Source organism: Aspergillus pseudodeflectus (assembly GCF_044049435.1).
Source record: "Aspergillus pseudodeflectus strain CBS 756.74 chromosome Unknown BJX68scaffold_117, whole genome shotgun sequence".
Lineage (NCBI taxonomy): Eukaryota > Fungi > Ascomycota > Eurotiomycetes > Eurotiales > Aspergillaceae > Aspergillus > Aspergillus pseudodeflectus.
In genome coordinates, this window is record NW_027263893.1 from 19,603 (window position 1) to 42,888 (window position 23,286).

At 51.2% G+C, this 23,286-nt stretch overlaps 10 protein-coding genes across 10 annotated transcripts; 5 read left to right on the forward strand and 5 right to left on the reverse strand.

Moving 5' to 3' along the window:
* Nucleotides 1-28: 28 nt before the first annotated feature.
* On the forward strand, nt 29-1,126 carry BJX68DRAFT_36882 (DUF4112 domain-containing protein). The gene is made up of 3 exons (XM_071049036.1): nt 29-269; nt 326-540; nt 591-1,126. Exons 1-3 carry the CDS (start codon nt 198-200, stop codon nt 1,063-1,065), a joined length of 762 nt encoding a protein of 253 aa, XP_070892063.1. The 5' UTR covers nt 29-197; the 3' UTR covers nt 1,066-1,126.
* On the reverse strand, nt 1,126-2,425 carry BJX68DRAFT_36886 (uncharacterized protein). Its single transcript, XM_071049037.1, has 2 exons — nt 2,296-2,425; nt 1,126-2,228 (listed from the first exon to the last, which is right to left on the reverse strand). The coding sequence occupies exons 1-2, from the start codon at nt 2,379-2,381 to the stop codon at nt 1,187-1,189; spliced, it is 1,128 nt and encodes a 375-aa protein (XP_070892064.1). The 5' UTR covers nt 2,382-2,425; the 3' UTR covers nt 1,126-1,186.
* A 132-nt stretch (nt 2,426-2,557) lies between these two features.
* On the forward strand, nt 2,558-5,168 carry BJX68DRAFT_250720 (putative integral membrane protein (Ptm1)). Its single transcript, XM_071042299.1, has 7 exons — nt 2,558-2,821; nt 2,882-3,079; nt 3,144-3,469; nt 3,530-3,570; nt 3,617-3,691; nt 3,748-4,358; nt 4,412-5,168. Exons 1-7 carry the CDS (start codon nt 2,747-2,749, stop codon nt 4,688-4,690), a joined length of 1,605 nt encoding a protein of 534 aa, XP_070892065.1. The 5' UTR covers nt 2,558-2,746; the 3' UTR covers nt 4,691-5,168.
* Nucleotides 5,169-5,299: 131 nt separating this feature from the next.
* BJX68DRAFT_259935 (uncharacterized protein) lies at nt 5,300-7,024 on the forward strand (the record flags this gene model as incomplete). The annotated part of the gene is made up of 2 exons (XM_071043790.1): nt 5,300-5,632; nt 5,693-7,024. 2 exons carry the CDS (start codon nt 5,300-5,302, stop codon nt 7,022-7,024), a joined length of 1,665 nt encoding a protein of 554 aa, XP_070892066.1.
* Nucleotides 7,025-7,104: 80 nt separating this feature from the next.
* BJX68DRAFT_36914 (WD-repeat containing protein SWD2) lies at nt 7,105-8,581 on the reverse strand. Its single transcript, XM_071049038.1, has 3 exons — nt 8,285-8,581; nt 8,006-8,225; nt 7,105-7,957 (listed from the first exon to the last, which is right to left on the reverse strand). The coding sequence occupies exons 1-3, from the start codon at nt 8,387-8,389 to the stop codon at nt 7,185-7,187; spliced, it is 1,098 nt and encodes a 365-aa protein (XP_070892067.1). The 5' UTR covers nt 8,390-8,581; the 3' UTR covers nt 7,105-7,184.
* A 119-nt stretch (nt 8,582-8,700) lies between these two features.
* BJX68DRAFT_250725 (putative mitochondrial oxaloacetate transporter (Oac)) lies at nt 8,701-10,381 on the forward strand. Its single transcript, XM_071042300.1, has 6 exons — nt 8,701-8,967; nt 9,039-9,113; nt 9,183-9,312; nt 9,367-9,838; nt 9,891-10,036; nt 10,088-10,381. Exons 1-6 carry the CDS (start codon nt 8,951-8,953, stop codon nt 10,178-10,180), a joined length of 933 nt encoding a protein of 310 aa, XP_070892068.1. The 5' UTR covers nt 8,701-8,950; the 3' UTR covers nt 10,181-10,381.
* A 1,029-nt stretch (nt 10,382-11,410) lies between these two features.
* Nucleotides 11,411-13,169, forward strand: BJX68DRAFT_250728 (ribonucleotide-diphosphate reductase subunit RNR2). The gene is made up of 4 exons (XM_071042301.1): nt 11,411-11,543; nt 11,619-11,867; nt 11,970-12,303; nt 12,354-13,169. Exons 1-4 carry the CDS (start codon nt 11,514-11,516, stop codon nt 12,959-12,961), a joined length of 1,221 nt encoding a protein of 406 aa, XP_070892069.1. The 5' UTR covers nt 11,411-11,513; the 3' UTR covers nt 12,962-13,169.
* Nucleotides 13,170-13,288: 119 nt separating this feature from the next.
* BJX68DRAFT_36981 (SRP9/SRP21 family protein) lies at nt 13,289-14,306 on the reverse strand. Its single transcript, XM_071049039.1, has 2 exons — nt 13,998-14,306; nt 13,289-13,918 (listed from the first exon to the last, which is right to left on the reverse strand). Exons 1-2 carry the CDS (start codon nt 14,076-14,078, stop codon nt 13,499-13,501), a joined length of 501 nt encoding a protein of 166 aa, XP_070892070.1. The 5' UTR covers nt 14,079-14,306; the 3' UTR covers nt 13,289-13,498.
* A 76-nt stretch (nt 14,307-14,382) lies between these two features.
* Nucleotides 14,383-18,066, reverse strand: BJX68DRAFT_37015 (WD40 repeat domain-containing protein). Its single transcript, XM_071049040.1, has 6 exons — nt 17,604-18,066; nt 17,285-17,460; nt 17,045-17,202; nt 16,376-16,919; nt 14,810-16,330; nt 14,383-14,704 (listed from the first exon to the last, which is right to left on the reverse strand). Exons 1-6 carry the CDS (start codon nt 17,797-17,799, stop codon nt 14,615-14,617), a joined length of 2,685 nt encoding a protein of 894 aa, XP_070892071.1. The 5' UTR covers nt 17,800-18,066; the 3' UTR covers nt 14,383-14,614.
* Nucleotides 18,067-18,418: 352 nt separating this feature from the next.
* BJX68DRAFT_273536 (2-oxo-4-hydroxy-4-carboxy-5-ureidoimidazoline decarboxylase) lies at nt 18,419-19,083 on the reverse strand (the record flags this gene model as incomplete). Its single annotated transcript, XM_071047487.1, has 3 exons — nt 18,419-18,469; nt 18,526-18,625; nt 18,683-19,083. The coding sequence occupies 3 exons, from the start codon at nt 19,081-19,083 to the stop codon at nt 18,419-18,421; spliced, it is 552 nt and encodes a 183-aa protein (XP_070892072.1).
* Between the last annotated feature and the right edge of the window lie 4,203 nt (nt 19,084-23,286).

The window sequence follows — 23,286 nt, forward strand, 5'->3', positions numbered from 1 at the left end:
CGCTGGCGACAGCTGAGAATGACGTCCTAGGTACTCCGGAAGATAAAATAGTTGACAACGGGAGACTCAAATTCGGGTTCCATTCTATACTGTCTTCCTGTGGTACACAACGATCTACTAAAGGGGGACTAGCGCTTGGTTTGGATATATTGTCAGGCTAAGATATCTATCTCGGCTCTATACATCTACCAGAAACCATGTCGTTCCTGATTTCTTTCATTGGGAAGAAGATTCTCGCTGAATCTGCGCGAAATCACTTCGGACAAGAGGCAAGTCGCACGTTCTCACTGAAATATCTCAAGGCTAACAGCAGGTATGCGCAAAGGACCCCTACTTTGAAGAAGTACCTGCGTCACGAATAGGACGAGCCTTTGGCAAAAAGACACAGAAGCGGCGCAAAGCCAACCCGCCCGGACTCTCCGATAACGACACGAAGGTTCTCACTCGCGTCAAGCGACGCGCCTATAGACTGGACTATTGTCTTTTCAGCCTCTGCGGGATCAGATTCGGTTGGGGTAGTGTAATTGGTTTGGTGCCTTTGTAAGTAAAAGCTGATTGAGTTACGGCGTACTGATGCTAATGAAATCCAGCATCGGTGATGCCGCCGACGCCGCGCTAGCGATGATGGTACTGAAATCATGCGAGAGCATTGACGGAGGGCTTCCCCCTCGCCTTCGAATGCAGATGATCATGAACATTTTGTTCGACTTCGTCATTGGCCTCGTGCCATTTGTGGGAGACATTGCCGATGCAGCGTATAAGTGCAACACAAGAAACGCCATTGTTCTCGAGAAATACTTGAGAAGCAAGGGAACCAAAGAAGCTTCTAATCGAGGAAGACGGCATGACGCTAGTATTGATCCAAGTCTTCCAGACGAGTTCGACAGGTATGATTCAGAGGCCGTTGAGCATCATGCTCGCGATGGGCCCGCACGTACCAAAAGCACAAGCGAACCAGCCCAGCCTGCAGTCGCAAAAATCCCGAAAAAGTCGAAATCTCAGAAGAGTCGACTTGGTAGGTCAACACGGAGAGAAAGTGACCTTGAAAGCGGTAATATCCGGTGATGATTTGATGAGAAGGTTCTTGCTCGATGTCCCATGTTCATATGTCGGAGAGATTTTGAATGAATATATGCCATTTCCCTTAGATTATTTGTTTTCATGCGACAAGTTGCGTAGTGCACAATCAACTCAATGCAGGGCGAGAACGATCACATGCATAACATAGCTCTGTCAACGAGCTGTATTTGGGGTCGGTGGTGGCGGTTCGAGGAGTTTGGCTATAAACCCCTTTTGAATTGCAGATGAAAGTGTCGCATAAAGCACATCGAGAGCCATTCGTGGACATTCGAGACGCCTGCAACTTGTTGGCAGTCCTAGTAACATTGGACATGACACCCGGATATTTCGCGCCTTGAGACGATACATAGCGCAGCATTAATTGATCGATGGATAGGTTCTTGGTGAGAATGTTATCGGAGAATGGCGCATCAGGGATGATGATGTCTGCGAGTTCTGAGAATGAATCGGCATAGTTTTGCAGTTCCGCAGTAAACAAGTCTCGTAGAGGAAAGCTGAACTCCAGACCAAACGGAGTCATCCCATCAGAGACCTGCCACGTTAACGAGGATCCGCGGCCTTTAGCGACACTAGCTAGGGTTTTCGCGGCAAGCCGGTCGTCGGAGTCGCCCCAAATAATTCCAAAACAATTTATACTCTTCGCGAAAGCAACAATAAGCCGAGTCAACAAGACAGAGTCTACATCAGCAGCGGAGGTATTCGACGAGATAGACGCGCGGAAGGCGTCGAGACGCTCTTTAGGCGACAGCGAAGAATCATCCCTGAAGTCTTCGCCGGCATATCCAGGGAAAACATCTCGCAGGTCCGGCACAAGTTCCCAAATGGTATGGAGAGAAAGTTGAGTGAACGAGGCGAGGGGGAAGCGCTGCTGTAATGACTCAAGCGCTTCGCCGAGCGGTAGATTTGACGAGGAGATACTCTGCGGGTCTATTATGAGTACGTGCAGGTCAAATCCATCGGGAGCGTGTGGCCTCGATCGCTGTTCTTTCATCTGAGTGTGGATCATATGCAATAGGACGGACGAGGCAAGGCCGCAAGACAAAGGTAGAAGCAGCTTGCCCCGCGCGGCTCCTGGTACGCTTTTTCGAAGACGATACTGTTCGGTACGGCGAAGAACCTTGTATCCAACAAATCGTGTATAGCAATCTCTAAAAGTGGGAAAAAGGTGAGTATGTACTACTAGGAGCGCAAAGGATCCAAAGAGTGCGAACTTACCTGCACAGGCGGCGACTTCGAATCAGAAAGATAGCCTCATTATCCCGGCAGTCCATACACGGACTTGACAACTCTTTTCCAGGCATTTCTATAGTTTCGTTACTGGTTTGCACGAAATGAAAGTAATGAGGGGAAATTTTAGGGTGGCAGAATTCATGTAGGTGGCGCTGGTGACAGGAGGCGGTGAAAGCACGTGACTCTCTATGCGCCACCCTCTCTCGAGCTCAAGCAGTGATCATTGGCGGGCCGTCCAGTGTCAACACGCGGCTTCTCCAAACTAAAGCCACAGTTTATCGCACGACCGACCGCAGGCTGATCCTAGAATAAGAACTGGAGGCTGTCTGCAAGCTCTCGACTTCTATGATCCCATTGCCGCCTCTTTCTATGATTCCTTGTCCTAACTGGGTCTTCTGTTGAGCGAGAGCGCTCCGTCTTATAGCTCCAATTCACGATGAGAAGCTGGCTTCGCGGCCTGGGGTTGTCTGCCTTACTGGCAGGGCAAGCCCTTGCTAATGAAGCGGAATTGGTATGACAATCAACCGTTAGTTATCGTTGGTCATATGTATCTCTAACCTGAAATATGCAGACGCAAGATATCTCGCATCGTTTGCAATGCTCCGGCATGTATAGCCGCAAGGCTTGGGGTGGAAACGTTGACCCCTTCATCCTGACCAAGTTCGCCAAAGTTACACCACCCGACGATGCCAACCCCCTAGTCAGTCTAGTGATATTTGAATGGACCGACGAGAATCTGATAGGGAGACAAGTTTCCGACGATCCCGATGTAAGCCACTTCGTACCTTGCCTGCCGGAAAGACCGTCTTGCTCATTTCCCCTTTTTTTTGCAGAAATACCAATCGATTTGCGATGAAGCCAGTGTCGAAGCTGACCTCTGCACGAAAGACCAGCTCGGCTCTTTCCTTCTTGCGCCGAACGCAACTGATGCCTCCAAGTTTCAAATCATTTCGAAAGCAGTAAACCTCAGAAGCCCTGACGCGATCAACTATCCCGTGAAAAAGACAGGTTACTACTGTGTGAGCACATATGCCTACTCCGGTCAGGATTATAAAGCTGTGGTGGAATTCCGGAATGCATATGGAGAGCTTCCAGCCGCTCAAATCCCGAAGTTGCCTTTCTATGGAGGCTTGACTATTGTCTATGCAGTGATTGGACTGTACGTTCCGCTTTATCCTGCTCTTTTGTACTAGAAGTGGAACTAAGCTGACTATGACAGGTACTGGGCATTTCTCTACGTCCAGAACCGTCACGACATTTGTACGTCCTTTCCTCCGATACCCGTCCTTCTGCTAACAAAGCACAGTACCTGTCCAGAACTACATTACCGCTATTCTAGTATTCTTGATTGTGGAACAATTGATGACCTGGGGTTTCTATGGTAAGATTGGATCTATACGAAATATCGCCCAGACGGCGATTGCTGACTTATGATAGACTATCAAAACCGACATGGATTGAATGTCGGCGCAAAGGTGCTGATGGTAATTGTAGCTGTCCTCAACGCAGCTCGTACCTCGTTCTCCTTCTTCCTTCTTCTGATCGTCTGCATGGGTTATGGCGTTGTTAAGCCGTCCCTTGGTCGGACTATGGTATATGTTCGGATCCTTGCCATCGCCCACTTCGTTTTTGCCGTGATATATGCCGTAGCCAGCTTGTCTATTACCCCTGAAGCTGCAGGCATACTCATTTTGTTCATTGAACTGCCTCTTGCTGCTACGTTGACTGCATTCTATGTGTGGACTCTGAGCTCACTGAACGCCACGATGAAAGACCTCGTCGACAGGAAGCAAAAGACCAAGGCTATGATGTACAAGAAGCTTTGGTGGTGCTTGCTAGGCAGCATCATCATTCTCTTCGGCTTTATCTTCATCAATGCGCTTGCCTTCGCTAGCCGCACGGAAGCCGACTTCCTCCCTGAGCATTGGAAGACCCGATGGTTTGTCCTGGATGGATGGCTCAGTATTGTGTATCTCATGGATCTGGCATTCATTGCCTACCTATGGCGCCCAACCGCCAACAACAGGCGATTCGCTATGAGTGATGAGGTGAGTCAAGCACTCATAAAACAATTGAGCTCTAATACTGATGCGATATATAGCTTGCCCAAGATGATGATGGATTCGAGATTCGATCTTTTGGAGGAGCTCTCGATGAAGAGGATGCCCTTGGTGACTTGGACGAACACTCTCCGCACGAGCCACGTCGTGACTTATCTCCGGTACCACCTAAGCCTGTCCCATCTGCGGCACGTACTCGTGAGTCACTAGATGGTGAAACCATCTTCGCCGTTGGCGAAGACGGCGACAGGTGGTCCGACGAAGATGACTCTCCACGCAACTCAAGCGAACGGAAGGCGCTCACAAAGGATACGGATTAGATCACTGGTCTTTCCTTCTCGGAGGGGTGATTTCGACGAACCGTGACGACCAGTCGCATGGACTTTTGTATTGATATTAGGGCTCTGATGGCTGATGTACATCAAGCCATTCTGCCGAGACAGATCACGCAATGGCTTCTTGGATCTTGGCTGTATTCGACTATTGCAGGCATATGGTGGCGTTATCGATTGGGTTTTTTTTTTCCCCTGCAACTTTTATCTCACATGTCTCTTTACCCGCTATTTAATATCTTCTGTGATTTGATGAGGGATGAACTATTCTATATCCGCAATTATACCTTGTACAAGTCCCGGTATCTGGGCTTGAGGTTTCCTAGCATACAAAGCCTCCAGAACATCAGTATCTCCTCTAGTTCGAATCAAATCATTAGTATACGCAGTAACTCAATGACTCATAACGCAGTTCGAAGGTTGAAGATTCATGTAGAAAAACAGACTCATTTGAGTCAAGTGAGCCTGCATTTGACACATAAGTCACCCCACTGCACCCCACCATGCGAAGTCTTAAAACAGGCAATCCCAAATCTCCCCGCATCCCACCCAAAAGAAAAGAAAAGAAAAAAAAGCATATCAAAACAGCAGACCACCATGCGGGACAGCTCACCAGACAACGGTGCCCAGTCCCCGTTTCAAACAGAACCCGCGCCCACGAATCCAGACCCATATTCAAACTCCAAAGAAGAGTTCCACCACAGCCCGAATGCGCCCTCGAACCCCCGCAAATCCCTCGCCGAGTCCCTGCTCACGCGATGCCACACGCTCCTCGCCGAACTCGATGCCTTCAAGGCCCTTCTAGCGCGAACGCAACGGAATCCGCAAACCGTCGAGGTACGCTCTCTGCGCTCAAATATACTTGCGGAATTGAAGACGCTCGAAAAGATCTCTGCGCAGCTTGATACGGCGATTGCGGTGACGGAGGAGGTCAGGGGGAGGATTAATCGGGAGCAGAACGGCAACGAAGGTGGCCTGGACGGCGGTCAGACTCACAATGATCTGCTTGACGCGGAAGAGGCTGAAATCAAGCTGATGCATGCGCTGCGGTCGTCCAATTTACCCTTTTACGAGGCTGTGTGGACCATTGCGAAGACAACGTGTACGGGCCTTGTTGCGTTTGGAAAGAGGTTTTACTGGGACAGGGATGATGGGAGCGGGAATAAGAATAAGGATAAACGGAAAAGTGTCTTGGTCGATATTGTGGCGGATGATGGGGAGGAGTGGGTGAAGGTTTCTACAATCTCGGAGACGAGGTTATTGTTTGAGATGGCGAAGAAGGGGTGGGAGGCAGATTCGGAGGATGAGGATGGTGAGAAGAGGACTGTTTTGCAGAATCATAGTCTAGGGGAGGATAGTGACTACGACGATGACGACGATGATGAGATTGAGCTGATCAAGCTTGCCGGGGACATGAGGAAAGCTGCAAGCTTAGTGAGGGTGAACTACAGGCAGCCTCGATTGCGGTTTGTGATTCCTAAGGTTGAGGAAGGGCAAACTCCGGAGATTGATGACCTTCTCAAGGCAATCCGAGGATATGGTGTGACAGTTGAATGTGGAGAGGATGTATCTTCCTCCGAACACAATGCTAGTGAAAATCCAGAAGCTGGACCAGCTTCCAATGAGGAAGAGGTCCGGCCGCTTCTTCCAAACAGATTGAAGAGGTTCACGGCAATGGTCAATGTTGATTGCACCTTATTACTCGCCATTATCTCGGACTTGTCCCATTACCAGAGCATATCTCCTTCCCCAAAGCATCACAAAGCTATCAACCGGCAAATTGAGATTGAACGGGAGCGACCCCTGCTATCGACAGAGCTTTGGCCGACTATGGAATCCCGTGAGCTGATCTGCACAAGCGAAGCTGCAAAAAGGATGCGCGAGATTGTGGATACCATCGGCACCGACACTGAGAGGATGCGAATGGCAATCCTTATGGGTGATCATTCTTTCAAGGAAATGAAGTCAGCATCCCTCATCGAAGAGCTTCAGAAACTGTCCGATTATCAAGTACCTGTTCATCTGAACATTCCGATCAGAATAGTCGATGCTCAACCCGCCATCAACTTGGGAAAGCAGCAAGGAAAACTACCTCCTGTTGCTCAAAAAGTGGAAGAAATATTGTCCGATATAAATACCAGTGTCTTCATGTATGGTTGGGTATCGAAAATCATGACCATAACAAGCAACCGCACGGTCGTGAAACAAATCGAAACGACGATCGAGCTGCAGAGAGACGCCGAAGATTTGGAAGGGCCGTTAGTGTGGGTGTGCGACACAGCCAGGAGTTTGATAGGAAAAGAAAAGGGCCGAAAGGATTAAATCCGTCCAAGAAAGGCCACAGCCGAGAGAAGATAGCCCGCAAGGGATGCTTATCTTGGATCAATTGAACGCCAGCACTGCTGGATAGTTATAACCAAGTTCTTAGTCACCGACAATATTCGTCATTGTTGCCGTATGGGGTTCCCGTGAGATCTCATTCCTATGCGGCCTTGGAACCTTCTTCCGGGAGCCAAAAGAAGACATCTTTATCCGCAGACGCAATCATGTTGAACCTGGGATTGTACTCGAGTATGGCGGTCCGGCCGCGATGAGGCAGCTTGGCCGCGGGCTGCAAGAAGTGATTGGTGTCCGGCGCTTGCTGCAAATCCCACACCAGCATGTCCTGGTGGTCTCCCGACCCACCAATAACGTATCTGCCTTCTGGCGAGAAGCACGCATCTCCCTGTCCGAGGGGTTTACCTGTCGTAGAGACCGGAGCAGCCCTCCCAGGCGACCCGTTTCTGCCGACCAGAAAAGCCTTCAGGCTACCGTCATAGGCGTCGAGGATGAAATGGCCGTGATAGTCCGTTCCGACAAGCAGGAACTTTCCATCGTTGGAAAACTCGAGGCGCGTCCACGCCCTTCCACGGGTCGAAGGGGTATATCTTTCCTCGTATGCTGCAAGGTCGAATGTCGCAAACGGAGCTTTGTCGTAATTTCGGAAATCATAGAGAAGAACAGAAGAGGTCGACTGTGAGGCGATCGCAATCACGGAGGCGGAAGGATCAAACGCAACAAGATACGGAGTCGAGAGTTTGAGCTTTCCTTGTAAATGTCTTGATCCCGTATCCCAAATCGCAACAGTGTCGTCCTTGGAACATGAGATGACTGCATCGCTCCCAGGAGAAAGAGCCAAGCAAGTCACTTTATCCGTATGCCCTGAGAGATATCGCACGTAGCTCTCGGTATGCAGGTCGAGCAGTCGTAACGAATCTAACCAATGTAAGCAACTGGCAGTGAAACAGACGCCATTCAACGTACCGTCGACTTTTGTGCTCGCATGGAGGACTTGGCGAGAATGGTGAGTGAAGCGCGCCAGGTGTGCTCCGTACTTTTTACTAGGAACCGATTTCGATGGCTTCCCTCCTTTCACATCGTACACCTGGATAATATCATCATCGCCGGAAGTCACTACAAACTCTCCGTGATCATCGAAATCAAGTGAGGTCACGAAATTCTCTTGCTTCGAAGGGCGAAACACCTGTACAAAAACATCGCGGTTAGACTTGTATCCCTTGTTGAATGAAGAAGCTTACTGACCTTCGTGGGACGAAAGCTACGAATGACATCGGAAACTTTCTGCGTCTGGAGTCCAGCTTGTTGCTGGGGAAGCTGCTGTGGTGTTGACTGGCCGCCGTCTGCCATTTTTAGTGGAATTTGATAAAGAAAGCAGCACTGAAAAGAAAGCAAATAACGCTAAGCCAAATCCTGCGCCACGTAAATTTCAGAAGAGCCCAGACCAGCGTTTCCTAAGCTCCTCAGAGCTTCGAGGTTGCTGGTGTTTGAAAAGCCTCCCTCGGCGCGCGTTTGGAATACTCGGTATCAAGGTTGTTCCTTTCCCGCGGCTACTGACGGCGAAGAAAGGCTTATTGGCGCTCAAGCCAGGGAGCCAGGTCTAGCCGACGACGGATAGTCGGACCAGGAACTGTCAATTGGGCCAATTACGATGAGGCCCATCTTCATCACCGACATCGCGGGCCTCATTTCTGAACATTTATTACTCCAACTGTCTTAGAAACCCTTACTCATCCTCACCACCCTCCTATAATCATTCCTGCGCTCTTCATAACTTGGACAGACTCTTCACTCACTCTGCATGTCATAAGAACTTGAAATTTCCTCATCCCGGTCCTATATCTCGCCTGCGACACCAAAAACCTTTCCCGGGTCCGCCTCCGTTTACGGAGCCCATAAGCTGACAGCAAGATGTCTACAACGACCGGGTATGCTGCATCCATGGAGATCTGAGGCCCTTGGCGACAGCGACACTAACACAAGGTCCTTGGCTTTCTAGAGCATTTATTGCGGGCGGCATAGCAGCGTGCGGCGCAGTAACCGTTACACACAGTTTCGAGACAGTGAAGATTCGGTAAGCCGGCCTCCTTATGTGGTACACGGTGGTCTTTTGGTCAGAGCCCTAATGTTTGCTTTCGCCTAGACTACAATTGCAAGGAGAGCTGCAGGCCAAGTCGGAAGCCGTCAAGAAATACAAGGGTGTGCTCCATGGAGTGAAGGTCATTCTCCAGAATGAAGGTCCCCGTGGACTGTTTCGCGGAATTGGCTCAGCAGTGCGTGCCTAATCTGACACGTATACCGATTACCCCAAAGCTGACAATGGCCAGTACGTGTATCAAGTTCTTCTCAATGGCTGCCGTCTAGGCTTCTACGAGCCCATCCGTACGGGGCTGACGACCGCCGTGTATAACGACGCGCAAGTGCAATCGCTCGGTATCAATGTCTTCTCCGGCGCAACGTCCGGCATTATCGGAGCCGCTGCTGGCTCACCCTTCTTCCTCGTCAAGACCCGTCTCCAGTCCTTCTCCCCCTTTCTTCCTGTCGGCACACAACATCAGTACCGGAATTCGTTGGATGGTCTGCGGAAGATCTTCGCGTCCGAGGGAGTTGGTGGTCTATACCGTGGGGTTGGTGCGGCCATGGTGCGAACCGGTTTCGGTAGCTCTGTCCAGCTTCCCACGTACTTCTTTGCGAAAAGACGCTTGGTCAAGCACCTAGGGATGGAAGACGGCCCTGCCCTTCACCTAGCTTCCAGTACAGCCTCCGGGTTCGTTGTCTGCTGCGTCATGCATCCTCCTGGTATGTTCCGACATCAATGGCCCAGTTGAAATCGCACCTAACCCAGTCTTAGATACGATCATGTCCCGTATGTACAACCAGACCGGTAACCTTTACAAGGGCGTGTTTGATTGCCTGGCGAAGACGGTCAGGACTGAAGGTTTCCTTGCAATTTATAAGGGATACTTCGCCCATCTGGCCCGTATCCTACCTCATACAGTGAGTAACCTGCTTCGTGAACTCATGAGTAGCTCTCTAATACAATAGCAGATCTTGACCCTCAGCTTGGCTGAACAAACCAACAAACTTATGCGCAGGGCCGAGGACAGGTTCCTCTCAGACTCCCTGAAGGCTCGTCTCTAGAAATCGAGAGGGTAGCATTCTATACCGACCCGAGCTTTTGAAAAGTAGACCATTGGGTTTCGCGTTTTTGGCGCATCGGGATGTATATAGGGCGTTTCATGTTGGATTGCCGTCTTATAGATCATTGTAGATAGCAATTGGTTAATTAATGCATCTAGGGATACCTTAAAGTGACAAGCAGATTTATACTGTCATAACTACTCTAAGAAGGCGGCACAAGACATGCTTTGAGGTTCAATGGTGGCCTTGGACGCGTCTTAAAAAAAACATCGGAAAGTCCACAAAGAGCCCAGCTGAAACCACTTATTACATAGTATCTAGGTACAAACGGCGCTAGCAGACTCCGGGTTTGTATGCACTTCTCCAATTTGATTGCTCCAGAGTCCAGAACTCGAATTATTCTTGTTTCCACATCCGTAAATCCGGTGTCTGACGCCCAGATGGTGAACTTACAAATGAGATGCGGAGGTCACAGGTCCGCGATGGCTGGTGGATATGTCGCGTCAAAGGGAGAATAAACAAGGAGTTTTCGCGGAGCTTGAAGGAAAGTTAGCTTACCGCGTGATTCATAAGGATCAGCTTTGCTTTTGTGTGGGGGTTAGTGGTGGGTAATTCTTTGTCTGCGACTCAGCAAGGGAGCGCGTGGCGGGGTGGGATGAGCGCGTATGGTGTGCGACAAGCACTAGATACAGTTTTGAGGGCTTTCCATCTCATGGCCAATGCATAGAGTAGAGAATGTTCAAGCTCTGGAAGCAATTTCTACATGCTTAGGTATTAGCTTGAGCCTTGCAGGGCAACCTGTTTGAGGCTTTGAGCTCTCCAAGAGCACGCGTCAAGCAAGAGATGGGAACTGATCATCAGATAAGATTAGGCCACATACGGAGTACTCCGTATGTACAGGCAGACGCGAGAACCTGCCTAGAAGCTCCACCAAGGTATCAATTTCGTTCTTTCATTTTTATTTGAAGAGCGAATCGTCTTGGGGATACGGAGAACAGTGGATATTGCGGCCGGATCGAATTGAGGAGCAGTGGTCTGAGACGCCTCCGTCATACCTTGTCGTGGTGGGAAAACGCGATGCATGAGGCTGCCTGAGGCTGAGGTATTGCAGCTCCGCCAGCCACCAAAAGTCGCGCTAAATCACGTGCGACGTGACTTAGCCCGTCGCGCTAGTGATCACGTCTCGCTGCAAAGCAACTATTTCTTGTCGCCCTCTCCTCCCTCCCAGCACCTGTTTTCTCTTCATCCCATTCTCTCACGACACGGAGTCAGCTTGTCTGGTTATTCCTCTCTTCAGCGCTGTCATCTTGTCTTCGATTAGATATCCTTCACAATGTCTGCGCAGCTCACTCCCTCCAAGCAGGTACGTCGCCATCACGTCTCGTCGACTAGAGACGCGTCGCCAGAGTTGACAATTGCTCACAATTGCTTTGAATAGGCTGCTACTTCGCTTGAGAACCTCAAGATGAGCGATTCTCCGGTCAAGAAGCTGAACTTTGAAGCTTCAGGAAAGGAGAACGCCGCCATTCCTACCCCCGTCGCCGACGCGCCTACCACCAAGCCCGCCGCTGAGAAGCCCGTTGAACTCTCCAAGGCTGCTATCAATGCTCGGGAGATCGAGGCCAACGAGCCTCTGCTTCAAGAGAACCCCCACCGTTTCGTCCTGTTTCCCATCAAGTACCATGAGGTGAGTGCGACACGGCATCCCACGCGTCACGCGTAAAGTGGAAAATTTCCCCACCGCCCTGATGAACAATATCCACTGACGCATCACCCTTCGCATTCATAGATCTGGCAAATGTACAAGAAGGCCGAAGCCTCTTTCTGGACCGCCGAAGAAATCGATCTCTCCAAGGACCTTCACGACTGGAACAACCGTCTGAACGACGACGAGCGCTACTTCATTTCCCGCGTGTTGGCCTTCTTCGCTGCTTCTGATGGCATTGTCAACGAAAACCTGCTTGAGCGTTTCAGCGGAGAAGTCCAGATCCCTGAGGCTCGTTGCTTCTACGGTTTCCAGATCATGATCGAAAACATTCACGCCGAGACTTACTCTCTGCTCATTGACACATACATCAAGGAGCCCAAGCAGCGCACCTACCTCTTTGATGCTATCGATACCAGTACGTCAAACCAAAATCGTGTAGAGTGTTGCTGTGCTGACTCGAGATAGTCCCATGCATTAACAAGAAGGCTCAATGGGCCATCAAGTGGATTCAGGACCAGGAGTCCACCTTTGCTCAGCGCCTTGTTGCCTTTGCTGCCGTCGAGGGTATCTTCTTCTCTGGCTCGTTTGCCTCCATCTTCTGGCTGAAGAAGCGTGGTCTGATGCCCGGTCTTACCTTCTCCAACGAGCTCATCTCCCGTGACGAGGGTCTCCACACTGATTTCGCCTGCCTGCTATTCTCTCACCTCAACTGGCGCCCGTCCAATAAGGTTGTCGAGGACATCATCGTTGAGGCCGTCTCTATTGAAAAGGAGTTCCTCACGGATGCTCTCCCTTGCGCCCTCCTCGGCATGAACTCTAAGCTCATGTGCCAGTACATCGAGTTCGTCGCTGACCGCCTGCTGGTTGCTCTCGGCAACAAGAAGTACTTCAACGCCACCAACCCCTTTGACTTCATGGAGTCCATTTCTCTCGCCGGTAAGACCAACTTCTTCGAGAAGCGTGTTGGTGACTACCAGAAGGCTGGTGTCATGGCCAGCACCAAGAAGGATACCAAGCAAGACGAGAACAAGTCCAGCAACAGCAACGGCCTGTCCTTCGACGAGGACTTTTAGACAGCACACTTTATACCCGGGATATTTCCACTTCCCCTTTCTGGTTTTCTCTGCTCGGTTCATTGATTTATGATTATTGAAGGATACGCATGGGCTCGGCGTTTGAATAGGTGGCATTTCTTTTGTTTAATTATCGGGTTGCCTTGTCCTGTGCGTTTACGGCATGGGACGTGGCATGTATTTATTGATTAGGATATCAAGTGTACATTGGATACTTAGACTCTACTGTACTGTACGCTACATCTTTCTCTACTCGTAACTGCCCGTTTGGAACATCGGACAGAGACGATCCTCGAGTAGGAACCTCGCGGGGGTTGAAGCCTTCTCTCGAGAACCTCGGCTGCGAAGGCTCTTTGGTCTCGAATTCAACCCGTCGCCTCGAGGACGAAGTTCGAAAAATTGTCCACTTTCAGTCGTTGACGGCGCACGCTGGGACAGACGAGCCTCCATGTCAAGCCCGCACAAGACCCAGTAATCAATTACTCCGTACACCTCAGTCCATTGCAACGTCACACAACCTCAACCCAGGGCAATCTCTCATTTCTTTCCCTTCTTCCCCTTGCCCTTCCCCTTGCCCTTCGAAACACCAGCCCCCGTATTGGCACCCGTACTCGCAGCAGCACCAGGCCCAGCACCACCCGTCGTTGGTGTCACACTCACACCCTCCTCCTCGCCACCCACAGCCCCAGCGCCAGCAGCAGGGACAGCCCCATCCAGCAAACTAATATCCGCCCCTCCCGCCAACAGCCCTAGCGCCGTAATTAATCTCCCAACTTCGGCCGCCTTGTTCGTGGAGTATTTCAGGCATATCCCGGAGGTGGGGTTGTAGGTTTTTAGGACAAGGGTTGCGAGGGGGGTTGTCGATGTTGTTGAGGTTGAGTCGGGGTTTGTGGAGGGTTTGCTAGACTTTGACGAGGGTTTGGATGAGGGGAAGGTGTATTTTGTTGTTATTAAGGTCTGGTTGATTTACTTCGTGTTAGTTGATGCTCTCGAAAGCAAAAGCAAGGCGGATAGCGATCTCAATGGATTGACGTACAGAGTCTGGATATGCTTGCAAGAGGAGGGAAGATTCCTTGAGGTACGCGGCGGAGGTGGGAAGGTATGGTGGTGAGGGCATTTTGGTTGTGATTGCGCTGTTGTGTGATTCAATGCTTCCGTACTATTTCTCCGGCTGCCTGGTTCTGGTTGTCCGACTACAGTTGATGAGGGTGTGGATGGGTGATAACTCGGTAGATAATGTTTCCTTGCGGTGGTTGAATTCGGCGTCGGAGTTTGATGTCGTTTGGTGAGTGGGATCGAGATTGTGGAGGTTTGGTTGCTCCGGGGGCTTGGCGGGACAAGCCCGAACCCAACTACAGTTCCAGGCTAAGCACCGACGGGATTGGGAGGCTATGTTATGCAAGTAATGAATACTCGGCGTCGGCAATTAGGCAACAGTTATTCTGAGAAAGCGTTTCTTCTCCGATCTTTCAAGTCGTAATCTTCTCGTCTCGTGTAGATTCGTTACTATACAATGTGCTAAATGCCAAAAAACTCGTGGGTTATATCCAATCCATCCAACATGCTACATAGGACGCCAATGCATCTACAAAATAGATATGCCTATATCCAGAAGATGTTCGCAAAATTTATCAAAAGTGAAAACAAGAAAGCCTACTCATTGAACGGCGATGGAATTGGCCGAGAGCAGCGCACGCATATCAAGCGCTGCTTACCGCTTCGGCCCTTGGTTGCTTTGAAGTTTGTGCCCCAGCACCCATCGCAGCGCATGACTTCACCGTCGTCACCGGAGGCGTTGGACGACGCGTATTCGCTGCTTAGGACGCTGACTTTGCGTTCGGGTTCGGCTGGTCTTCTGTTTGGATTCAGCAAACCCGGAGAGCTTCGCTGAGCAGCAAGCGCGTCCTGAGTGATTTTGTTGTAAAACGCATAGCTATGGTCGCCTTGCAGCCACAAGGGGTTCTCTTTATCGCCTCCCTTGTTGATCAGTGCAGCTGCTGACGAGGGCACGGGAGTACGGCGAGGATCCTCTGACGTTGCGCCGTTGCGTTTCCGCGCTTCCGCAAAGCTCGTTCGAGGGCTGTCGAATGACGACTTGTACGCCGATGGTGGCGGAGAAGTGGTGAAAATTGACCGTGACTCACCTTTCCCTCCTGACGATCCACGCCCAGGGCTCGAGTTGCGAGAGAGACCCTGCATAACCTTGCGTGGAGACGGACTCCTCGTCCTCGAACTCTGCTGGTTTTGAGCGTTGTTGCTGTCATGCCCAACAACTGAGTTTCGCCACGAGATGATGCGCTCGGATGGTGTCTTGTGTGAAGAATCCTTGCCGACTGAAGATGCGATACTTTGCCGCGCTGAGTTGGTTCGCCGCAGAAGCCGCCGTGAGATCGTCGAATGGGTATCCCAGCTATCATACCGGCGCTTCTGGTACGCGCAATCCTGGCGGAAGACCTTGATCTTCCCCGAGTAGTCGGCTATGATGATGATATTTCCGTCGGGATGCGTCGAGCGCGCAAGATACCCAGGCGATTCTTGTGCGGCTTTGCTAGCGGTTGAGATGCGATTTTGCCGACCATTCTCTTTAGTCGGTTGGCTCCCAAGGGTCACGGGAGGCGGGTTGCAGAGGTCGTAAATCGGATCTTCTGAAAACCCCAGCACTTGCTTCGTCTTGTCCGGGGCCATGACCGCCGCCGTCACCATCGCCGACTGGGTATCGAGAACTTCAAAGGCTCGTTTATCGGCATCCTTTTCCACCGGACCCATGGGCCAAATGTATGCCCTGCGATCTTCACTACCACAGATGACATGTTTCCCATCATCACTAAAGGTAGCTCGAATCTGACTGCATGTGTTTTCATTTCCACGGAATTTGGCTTCCAGGACTCGGTCTCGGAAATCGTAGAGTCGGATACGAGAGTCGTTGCTTGTAATCAGGAGCTTCACGTCGCCATTTGGATCACCTTGCGGGAGGACCATTGTATCAATACCGGTGATCTTGCTACCCTTGGCGTTCTTTCCGCGCGCTGACCGAACATGAATCCCTCCTGCAGATTTCAGCCCATCAGTTTCGTAAATGTTGCACATCCCGTTGAGGCAACCCGCCAATGAAAACCGTCCATCCGGGGTAAAGGAAACGGATGTGATCATATCCGGCACTGTCACCGTGAACGCTACACTCTTGTCCGGGATACTCCACAGCCTCAGCTTCATATCCAGAGACCCAGCAAGGAAGAATCGGTCGTCGCGCGGGTGGAATTGAATTGACGTCACGAAATCGCTGTGCTTGAAGCAGCAAAGGCACTCGGGGCGGCTCACATGCCACAGCCGCACGGTCTTGTCCATCGACGACGAGAGGAGGAAGTTGTTCTAAGTCTATTAGGTTGGTCAAACCTTGGAAAGAGAGCGACTTACCTTGCTCCAGCTCAAATCAAGGATGCTTCCGGTATGGCTATCGTACACCTGGATCGGTTTCTGTTTGAATACAGGCGCCTTCAATCGCGAGACATCATCCTCTTCCCCTTCAGATTCACTCGAGTCTCGTTCTTCTGGCGAACCCAATACTGACCAAACTCGAACCTTTCGATCTTGACCGGCGGCCGCGAGGTACTTGCCGTCCTTGGAGAATACCAATGCCCATACTGCCTTGCCCGCAGATTTACTGCCCTGGGAGGTGTCCGTTCCGGGGCGTTCATCGTCATCCGGCAATGTCGCGCCATCGGCGCCTTCCAGTTCTTGGGCTTGAAAAAGCCGATTGAAGGTCTTCTCTTTCTTATAGTGAGCTTTGACTCGAATGTACTTTGGAGGTGGCGGAAATTTCGGGAAAAACCCTATCGGCTGCGCAGCGACTTGGGCATCGTTCCGGCCATTACCCATTTCTGATACATTGTCCTCTTCATCGGAGAATATGTCCTTCTTCTTCCCCGGGATTATCCGGCTCAGGAAAGAGACTCCTTTTCTGTACAGCGGTCAGTCCCGATATGTTCAACAAAGAGAGGCTGCACAAACAAACGCAAAGCGGGGTGCATCAAAAGGGGAGGGGGAGTATGCAGTTATGGCAAGCGTCGCGCGCAAACAACGTACTTCTTCTCTTTGGGAGGTTTCTGCAGCGAAAGGTCGCGGCTCGGACCCTGCTCGATCGGGCTGTACTTGTCTGACCCGCCAGCCTCAGCCTCATAAGATGCTCTCCCCAATAGCCTGAGCGGAATCGATTTCTGGGTGTTGGTGCGCTTGATTATATGCTAGAATGGGTTGACACGATGCAATCAGCCACTAGTGCTCACGAGTTGCAGAAAGTCCGGAAGCCCGGAGCATCGCTCTTACTTGTGACAATGGATCAATCGCGCTCGAGTCGGCGCTCTCCAGGACGGTCGGCGAGGAAGTGGAATTCCTGCCAACGAGCCCAGAGCTCGAGCCATATACAGGCCCTGGTCGCACAGGCTTCTTCGCATCCTGTAGGTTTCCACTCGAACCAGAGGCAACATCGGAGGCCGCAGAACCTATGCAAGAGAAAAGGCAAGCAGGCGTTAGCGAATGGCAGTTCGTTGCGCAAGATCACCGGGCGTTCCGGGGAGATCGGGACACGAGGAAATGTGTGAAGGGTCGGACAGGTCAGAGACGCAGTCTTGTGACGAGCGCATACCAATTGGGAATGACTGAGAGGATCGGAGCAATCCAGACCGCACCGGCGTGATGGGACTGGACTCGTCCGCAAAGCTGTTATGCGCGTCGTTGGTGGTTGAACCCGAGGGGTCGCTCGTGACGATCGCGGGGACGGGGATCGTGGAAGCCCCCGACACCGAAGACCCTGGACCATCTGCTCTCAGAGCCTCCGCCATGGCTCTTGTTCATCGCATGCGCGATGGGCTGGAGGTTGAATAGCGAAAGGAATAACAGGGAGAGAGAAAAGGGAAAGCGAAGGAAGAACGCGGACGGAGCGCGGAGCGATCAGTGTTTAGTTCGTGGTTCTGTTAGTGGTTCGTAGGAGCCATAATGGTGGTACTACCTCTGTCCGCGGCTGTCAAGCAGGGTTTTCATCTCAATTCGGAGTTCCAGTAGTGCTACTAGTTTAGTATCGAATCGTGCTCAATCAGATCTTTGCCTCTCTTGTCTCATCTTGGTGCGAACGCCGCAGGTCTGGACCCTGTCAGGTTGTTGCGGATGTGACGGAGACATACGGAGATATGATTTCATCGCCACCGGATTCTCGCTTTTTCTACTTCTACGAAATACGATGTCCGAAAAACTCCCTACTACGCAACGCATGTTTGGAATTTGCTTTCATCATTGGGAATTCTATTTCAGCTCAAATGCCTCCAGACGCTTGTAATTCAGTTTTCAGGGGCAAGGTCGGAGATTATCCTCCAATTTGAGGCTGACCGTCAGATTCATCTTTGTCAGCACTGACAGCCTACAAATCCATAATCTTCTGATGCCATCTATCCACGATTGTCCTTATCATTCTTGCCCCAACTTCCGCGCCCGGTCTTTTGCGATATCACACATGGCCTCGCAGCACGATTAGGAATGTCATCTTTCGCAGCTTGGAATGTCAGCAGACTCACCTGAATCGTCTCCTCGACTTCCCGGTCACCGTCTCCCCGATCAATTCTCGCCCGCATTTCTTCCATGATAACATCTCTACTTCGTCCATTGACAAACGTCCTGATCGTAGCACTAGTCAGCCTAAATCTCGTTACCGCTGGTCTTCTTATGGCATACACAAATCGTAGCCCAGGGAACTTGTCTTCATATTCAGCGTTCAGTAGCCGCAGTTTCTCGGCCTGCTCCTCCGCGCCTGTATTCAGTTGCGACTGTTCTTGCTTGCTCAATTCGCTCAGGTGTTCTGGGGCCGCTGACTTCGGCTGGCCTAGGCGAGGGTGAGACCCAAGGATTCCCACGAGGATATCTCGATCGGTCGGTGAATTTGCGGCCGAGAGAGCTGACATCCGGCCTCCCACGGCATCGATAAGGCTGGGGTATGATGAGAAGGATTGGCCGGCTAGTACCGGTGCCATGAGGGTGTGGAGCTCTGGGGATGATTCAAAGAGCGTGTCGAGGGTTCGGAATTGTTGCTCTTGGGGCAAGTCCTTTATTGTGGATGAGGGTGGAAGTGAAGCCATTGTGAGGTAAGGGTTGAGCCCGAACGACAGTGACCAGAGGTATATTAAGAGCTTGAAAAAAAAGTGTAGTCGATGAAATATATGCGTTCTTCTCTCCGCATCGGGGTTCTCCGAGTTCCAGGGCGGGGCGGAGACCTCCAGCGGAATGAAGTCATTTCGAACAATACAAACCTGCGGAAAGATCTATAAGACGCATTTGATTCTTGGCGATCTAGGGATTGCGATCGAGCTTAAGTGGCTTCTAGAAAAATGTCACGAGCTCCATAGACATTTGGCAGGGAGGGGCTTCCGAGCTAGAATCAATAGTCTTGCGCAGTGAGGATCTTGGAATGCAGATCGCCAGTCAATGCACGTCTGGAGCCTTGAGAAAGCTTCGCTTTCTCCTATTTTGGCAAACTAGTTGCACAACCATTGCATTGTTGGTGAGGCAAACAATATGCTTCTGTCGAGCGGTCATAAAATTGAGACTTACTAGGTATCGCCTACCCTATGCGCGAAAGGGGTTTTAAATGCCTCCAACTAAGCACTGCTCATCGTCATTTCAGTCCAAGCAAAATAGTATCTGGACGCTTATCACAGCGTGGGATGGAAGAGTTCAAAAGATTAGCCTGTGGGTTCTGGAATACTGGGGATCGGGAATTTGTGTAGACATGAAACTTTAGCGTGGTGTCGTTGACCTCCAAATCTGCTGTCAAAAGTCCTGCTAGGCGTTTGAGAAATTGAGAAGGAAAACAAAGCTGAAAGCACAGTATGGAGTATACTGGACAAGCTACCTCGGCTGGGTCCATGCATCGCCCCGTCCATACTCGAGTCGAGGGTACCCTAAGCTACATAGACAAACATCCAAGCTCAAAAGTAGTATACCTAGTAAAAACCGTCAGAGATCAATACAGGGTGGCTCCTTCTTTTTAGAGTCGCCCGCACGAGACTCGAGCCCAGTCCCCTTGAGAATCTTAGCCCTCTACCCATCGAGTCTCTCCCCCAAGGCCAGAATTTGGGGACCACTGAAAAGCGAGAATTGCATCGAATTCGTTTCAGAATTTGGGCATTTCAGGAACCAAACCCCAGTTCGAACTCGCCCAAAAGTGGAGGCAGCAACCCGGCCACTAACAGAGCCCCTGAACTCCTGAAGGTTCGTGACATTGAGGTCGGCCTCTCTCTTCGAGCGTCGAGGAGACCTGGGTTCGAAACACTACCTCATTCTTCGAGCTCGTGCCGACTTGGGGGTGGCATCACAATCTCTTGGTTTTTTTTTCCTCCCCTTTCTCATTGTCGCTCGTTTCTCTTCCTGGTTTTGCCATTTGAATCTTGACATCCCCGAATCCTTCCAGGAACCGGGTCCCCTCCCCCTCTTTCTTTGTACAACCACACAGCCTTACAGGTTCTGCATTTGGGGTTTTGCCAGCCTGATGCGGTTCCCGCCATGTCTCTCAATGGGTTAGATAATCCCACAGTCATTGAAGCCTACCAGATCGCTCTCACTGAGGCTGGAGGATGGTACGTTCCGTCATTCGATTTCAAAACACTTCTCAACACCAAGATTCTAATCGTCGCTTCGTTTCATTCAGGTTTCTTCTGCGGTACGTCTCAAGGGATGAAGTAGCTCTCCATGAGCGGGGGACAGGGGGCGTTCCCGACGTCCGGAACGCAATCGAGAACTATGAAGAATGCTCCCCGCTCTATGGTTTCCTACAATATCGTCGAAGAAAGGTCATTCTCAGCTATCTCCCTGAGGATCTGTCCCGACTTGTACGAGGTTTGTTTGTCGTTCGGCCACCTAGATATGCATGCTGCTAACACGATCGCAAACTCCTTATAGCTCGTGCCACCGTTCAATTCCAATCCGTGCTTGATAAATTCTCGCCCCATGATACCGTCTTTTCGCTCTCGAAACCATCTGAGCTGACTGAAAGCGCACTTTCGTCCGCATGTCTTTTACATACCGCCTCAGGTTCTATTACCTCCTCTTCGAGTTCCCTCCGTCGTCGGAGACTGATGGAAATTGCGGAAGATGCAGAGGAAACTCCCGCTCCCAAGGACACAGCCAACACCCAGGCGCCAGTCCAGGACCTCCGGCAACGGTCGTTCAGCCAAGTCTCGGAAGCCACAGTCGTGCCTCCATCCGTGGTGTCAACTCCTCCCCAACCGCCCAATGGCGACTCTTCTGTACCTACAAGTCCCGATGAACCCCATGTCAATGGACTGACGCCGTCCATCTCTTTGGACCAGTATTCCGAACGACCGACTTCCTCAAGGAATTTCCGCGACGATCTATCTCTGGCCCCTTCCGAATCCCGCCAGTCTACTCAGTCTGCCAGGCCTTCTTTGCGAGACATTGAACGTGCGACAGGATACAAGCCCAAGGTGAAGCTAGGTCCTCGTCCTTCTGTGGATGGATGTGGTCGGCCTCGCACTTCGGGGAGCACATCTCGTAGTGTGGAGCAGCGTCCCGTTGCTTCTCTACCTGCTGGTGTACGAGCCTCTCCGTTCCGCAAGTCGAATCCCAACCCACCTCGTCCTCGTTCCCAAGGAAATCCTGTCGCTGCTCCATCCGCCAGAATACCACCTGTACCTCCTCTTCTAGTACCCCCGTCTTCAATGCCAATATCGAGACCCCAGCTCTCACCCGGTGCGAAGTCACTAAGCGCGTTATCCACATCCACGACCTCCAATGAAAAGGAGAGGCTGATGAAAGCTCTTCAGCTACGCAAGTCGCAAATGCAAAAAAGAGCTCAAGAAGCGAAGCGCAATCAAAGCGCTACTCCAGATAAGATCATTTCAAGCCAGAGCCCGGATGACGACAAGGAAAATATCGAGCAAGTGCCTGAAAAGGCAAAGTATGACATGGGACGTCAAAGGTTATCAAGCATATCGGAGAATGAGAAACCGCCGGTCGAGTCACAGGCAGAAGAACCCCAAGTGTCCGTCACCACTGTCGAATCCAGTCCTGCTCATGATGCAGAGATTACTCCTCCGGCCTCTTCCAATGATGCACCACCAGCTGCACACACAGTCAGTGACGAGCTGCTGCCTAGTACCACCTATTCAGTGCCGGCCACCCAGCTGGTTGAGCTCGAACAGCACACAGAGGAAGCACAAGAACCTATCTCGAATCCTGAAACAGTCGAAATTCGAGGAGACTTGGCTGGATCCACCGAGAGCGAGATCAAGTGCGGCACCGGCTCAACTAGCGCCGTTGTCAATAATGTCCCACCTGAAGGCAACTTTCAAACAGTTACAGAAGAAATTGCTACAACTCCTCCACAACCCGAAGCTTGTTCTCCTTCTACTGAAAAAAGTGAGGCTAGCCCGGCCGCCGACTCGACTGAGCCTACCCCCACCCCTCAGTCAGTCCCTCTACCTGAGTCTCCGGTGTCTGAGCCGCAGCCAGAATCTGTGGCCGACTCCTCAACAATAGTCGCTTCCCATCCCGTGGATGTCGAAGATACACCATCGCCTGGAGCTGTGAACGTAGACCAGCAGAGTACCGCAACACGAAAGGAGAGACGTAAACCCGTTCTAGAGCCCATTCAGGTTCCAACTCCTGATTATTCTGATGACGACAATCTTCTCTCGGACGATTCCTTCATGGAAGAATTGAAAAGTGCCACTGTTGAAGAGGCCAAACCCATCTCAGTGGGGAAGTCTCCGCTTTCTCCGGGTTACTCGAATCGTGGAAGCCCTCAAGTTGCGTCTGATGCGTGGAGAAATTCGCGCGCAGTCTCAAACCCGAGTGCTACTGGGTACCAGTATCCCAGTACTCCTACTTTTGCTACAGGAAGATCCGTTTCTAGCACGTTTCCTCCGCCTGAGACCTCTGCAGCACCGTTGGTAGCTAAGAAGATCAATGTGTCTTCTGGAATCTCCAAGCGCATCAAAGCCCTAGAGCAATTCTCAAGCAGTCGCGATGCCGCGGGGGTACCTTCCCAGAGCATGTCCACTCCCACCGCGGCTTCCTTCGAAACACTTCGAAAGCGCGCTTCTGTTTCAATCACAGGTGGAAGTTCAGATATTCCGCTCTCGAGACATCCATCATATGCACCCGAGCCATTTTCGCGGGCATCCAGCTTGAGACGCCCCGACTCGAGAGCTAGCACTGGTGCTGGAAAACCCACGAACTCCGTCTCTGTCACAGCACGCATTATTCGCGACCCGAGTGCTGCTGCCAGTAACGACTCAAAGATGGATCCCACGGAGCCTCGC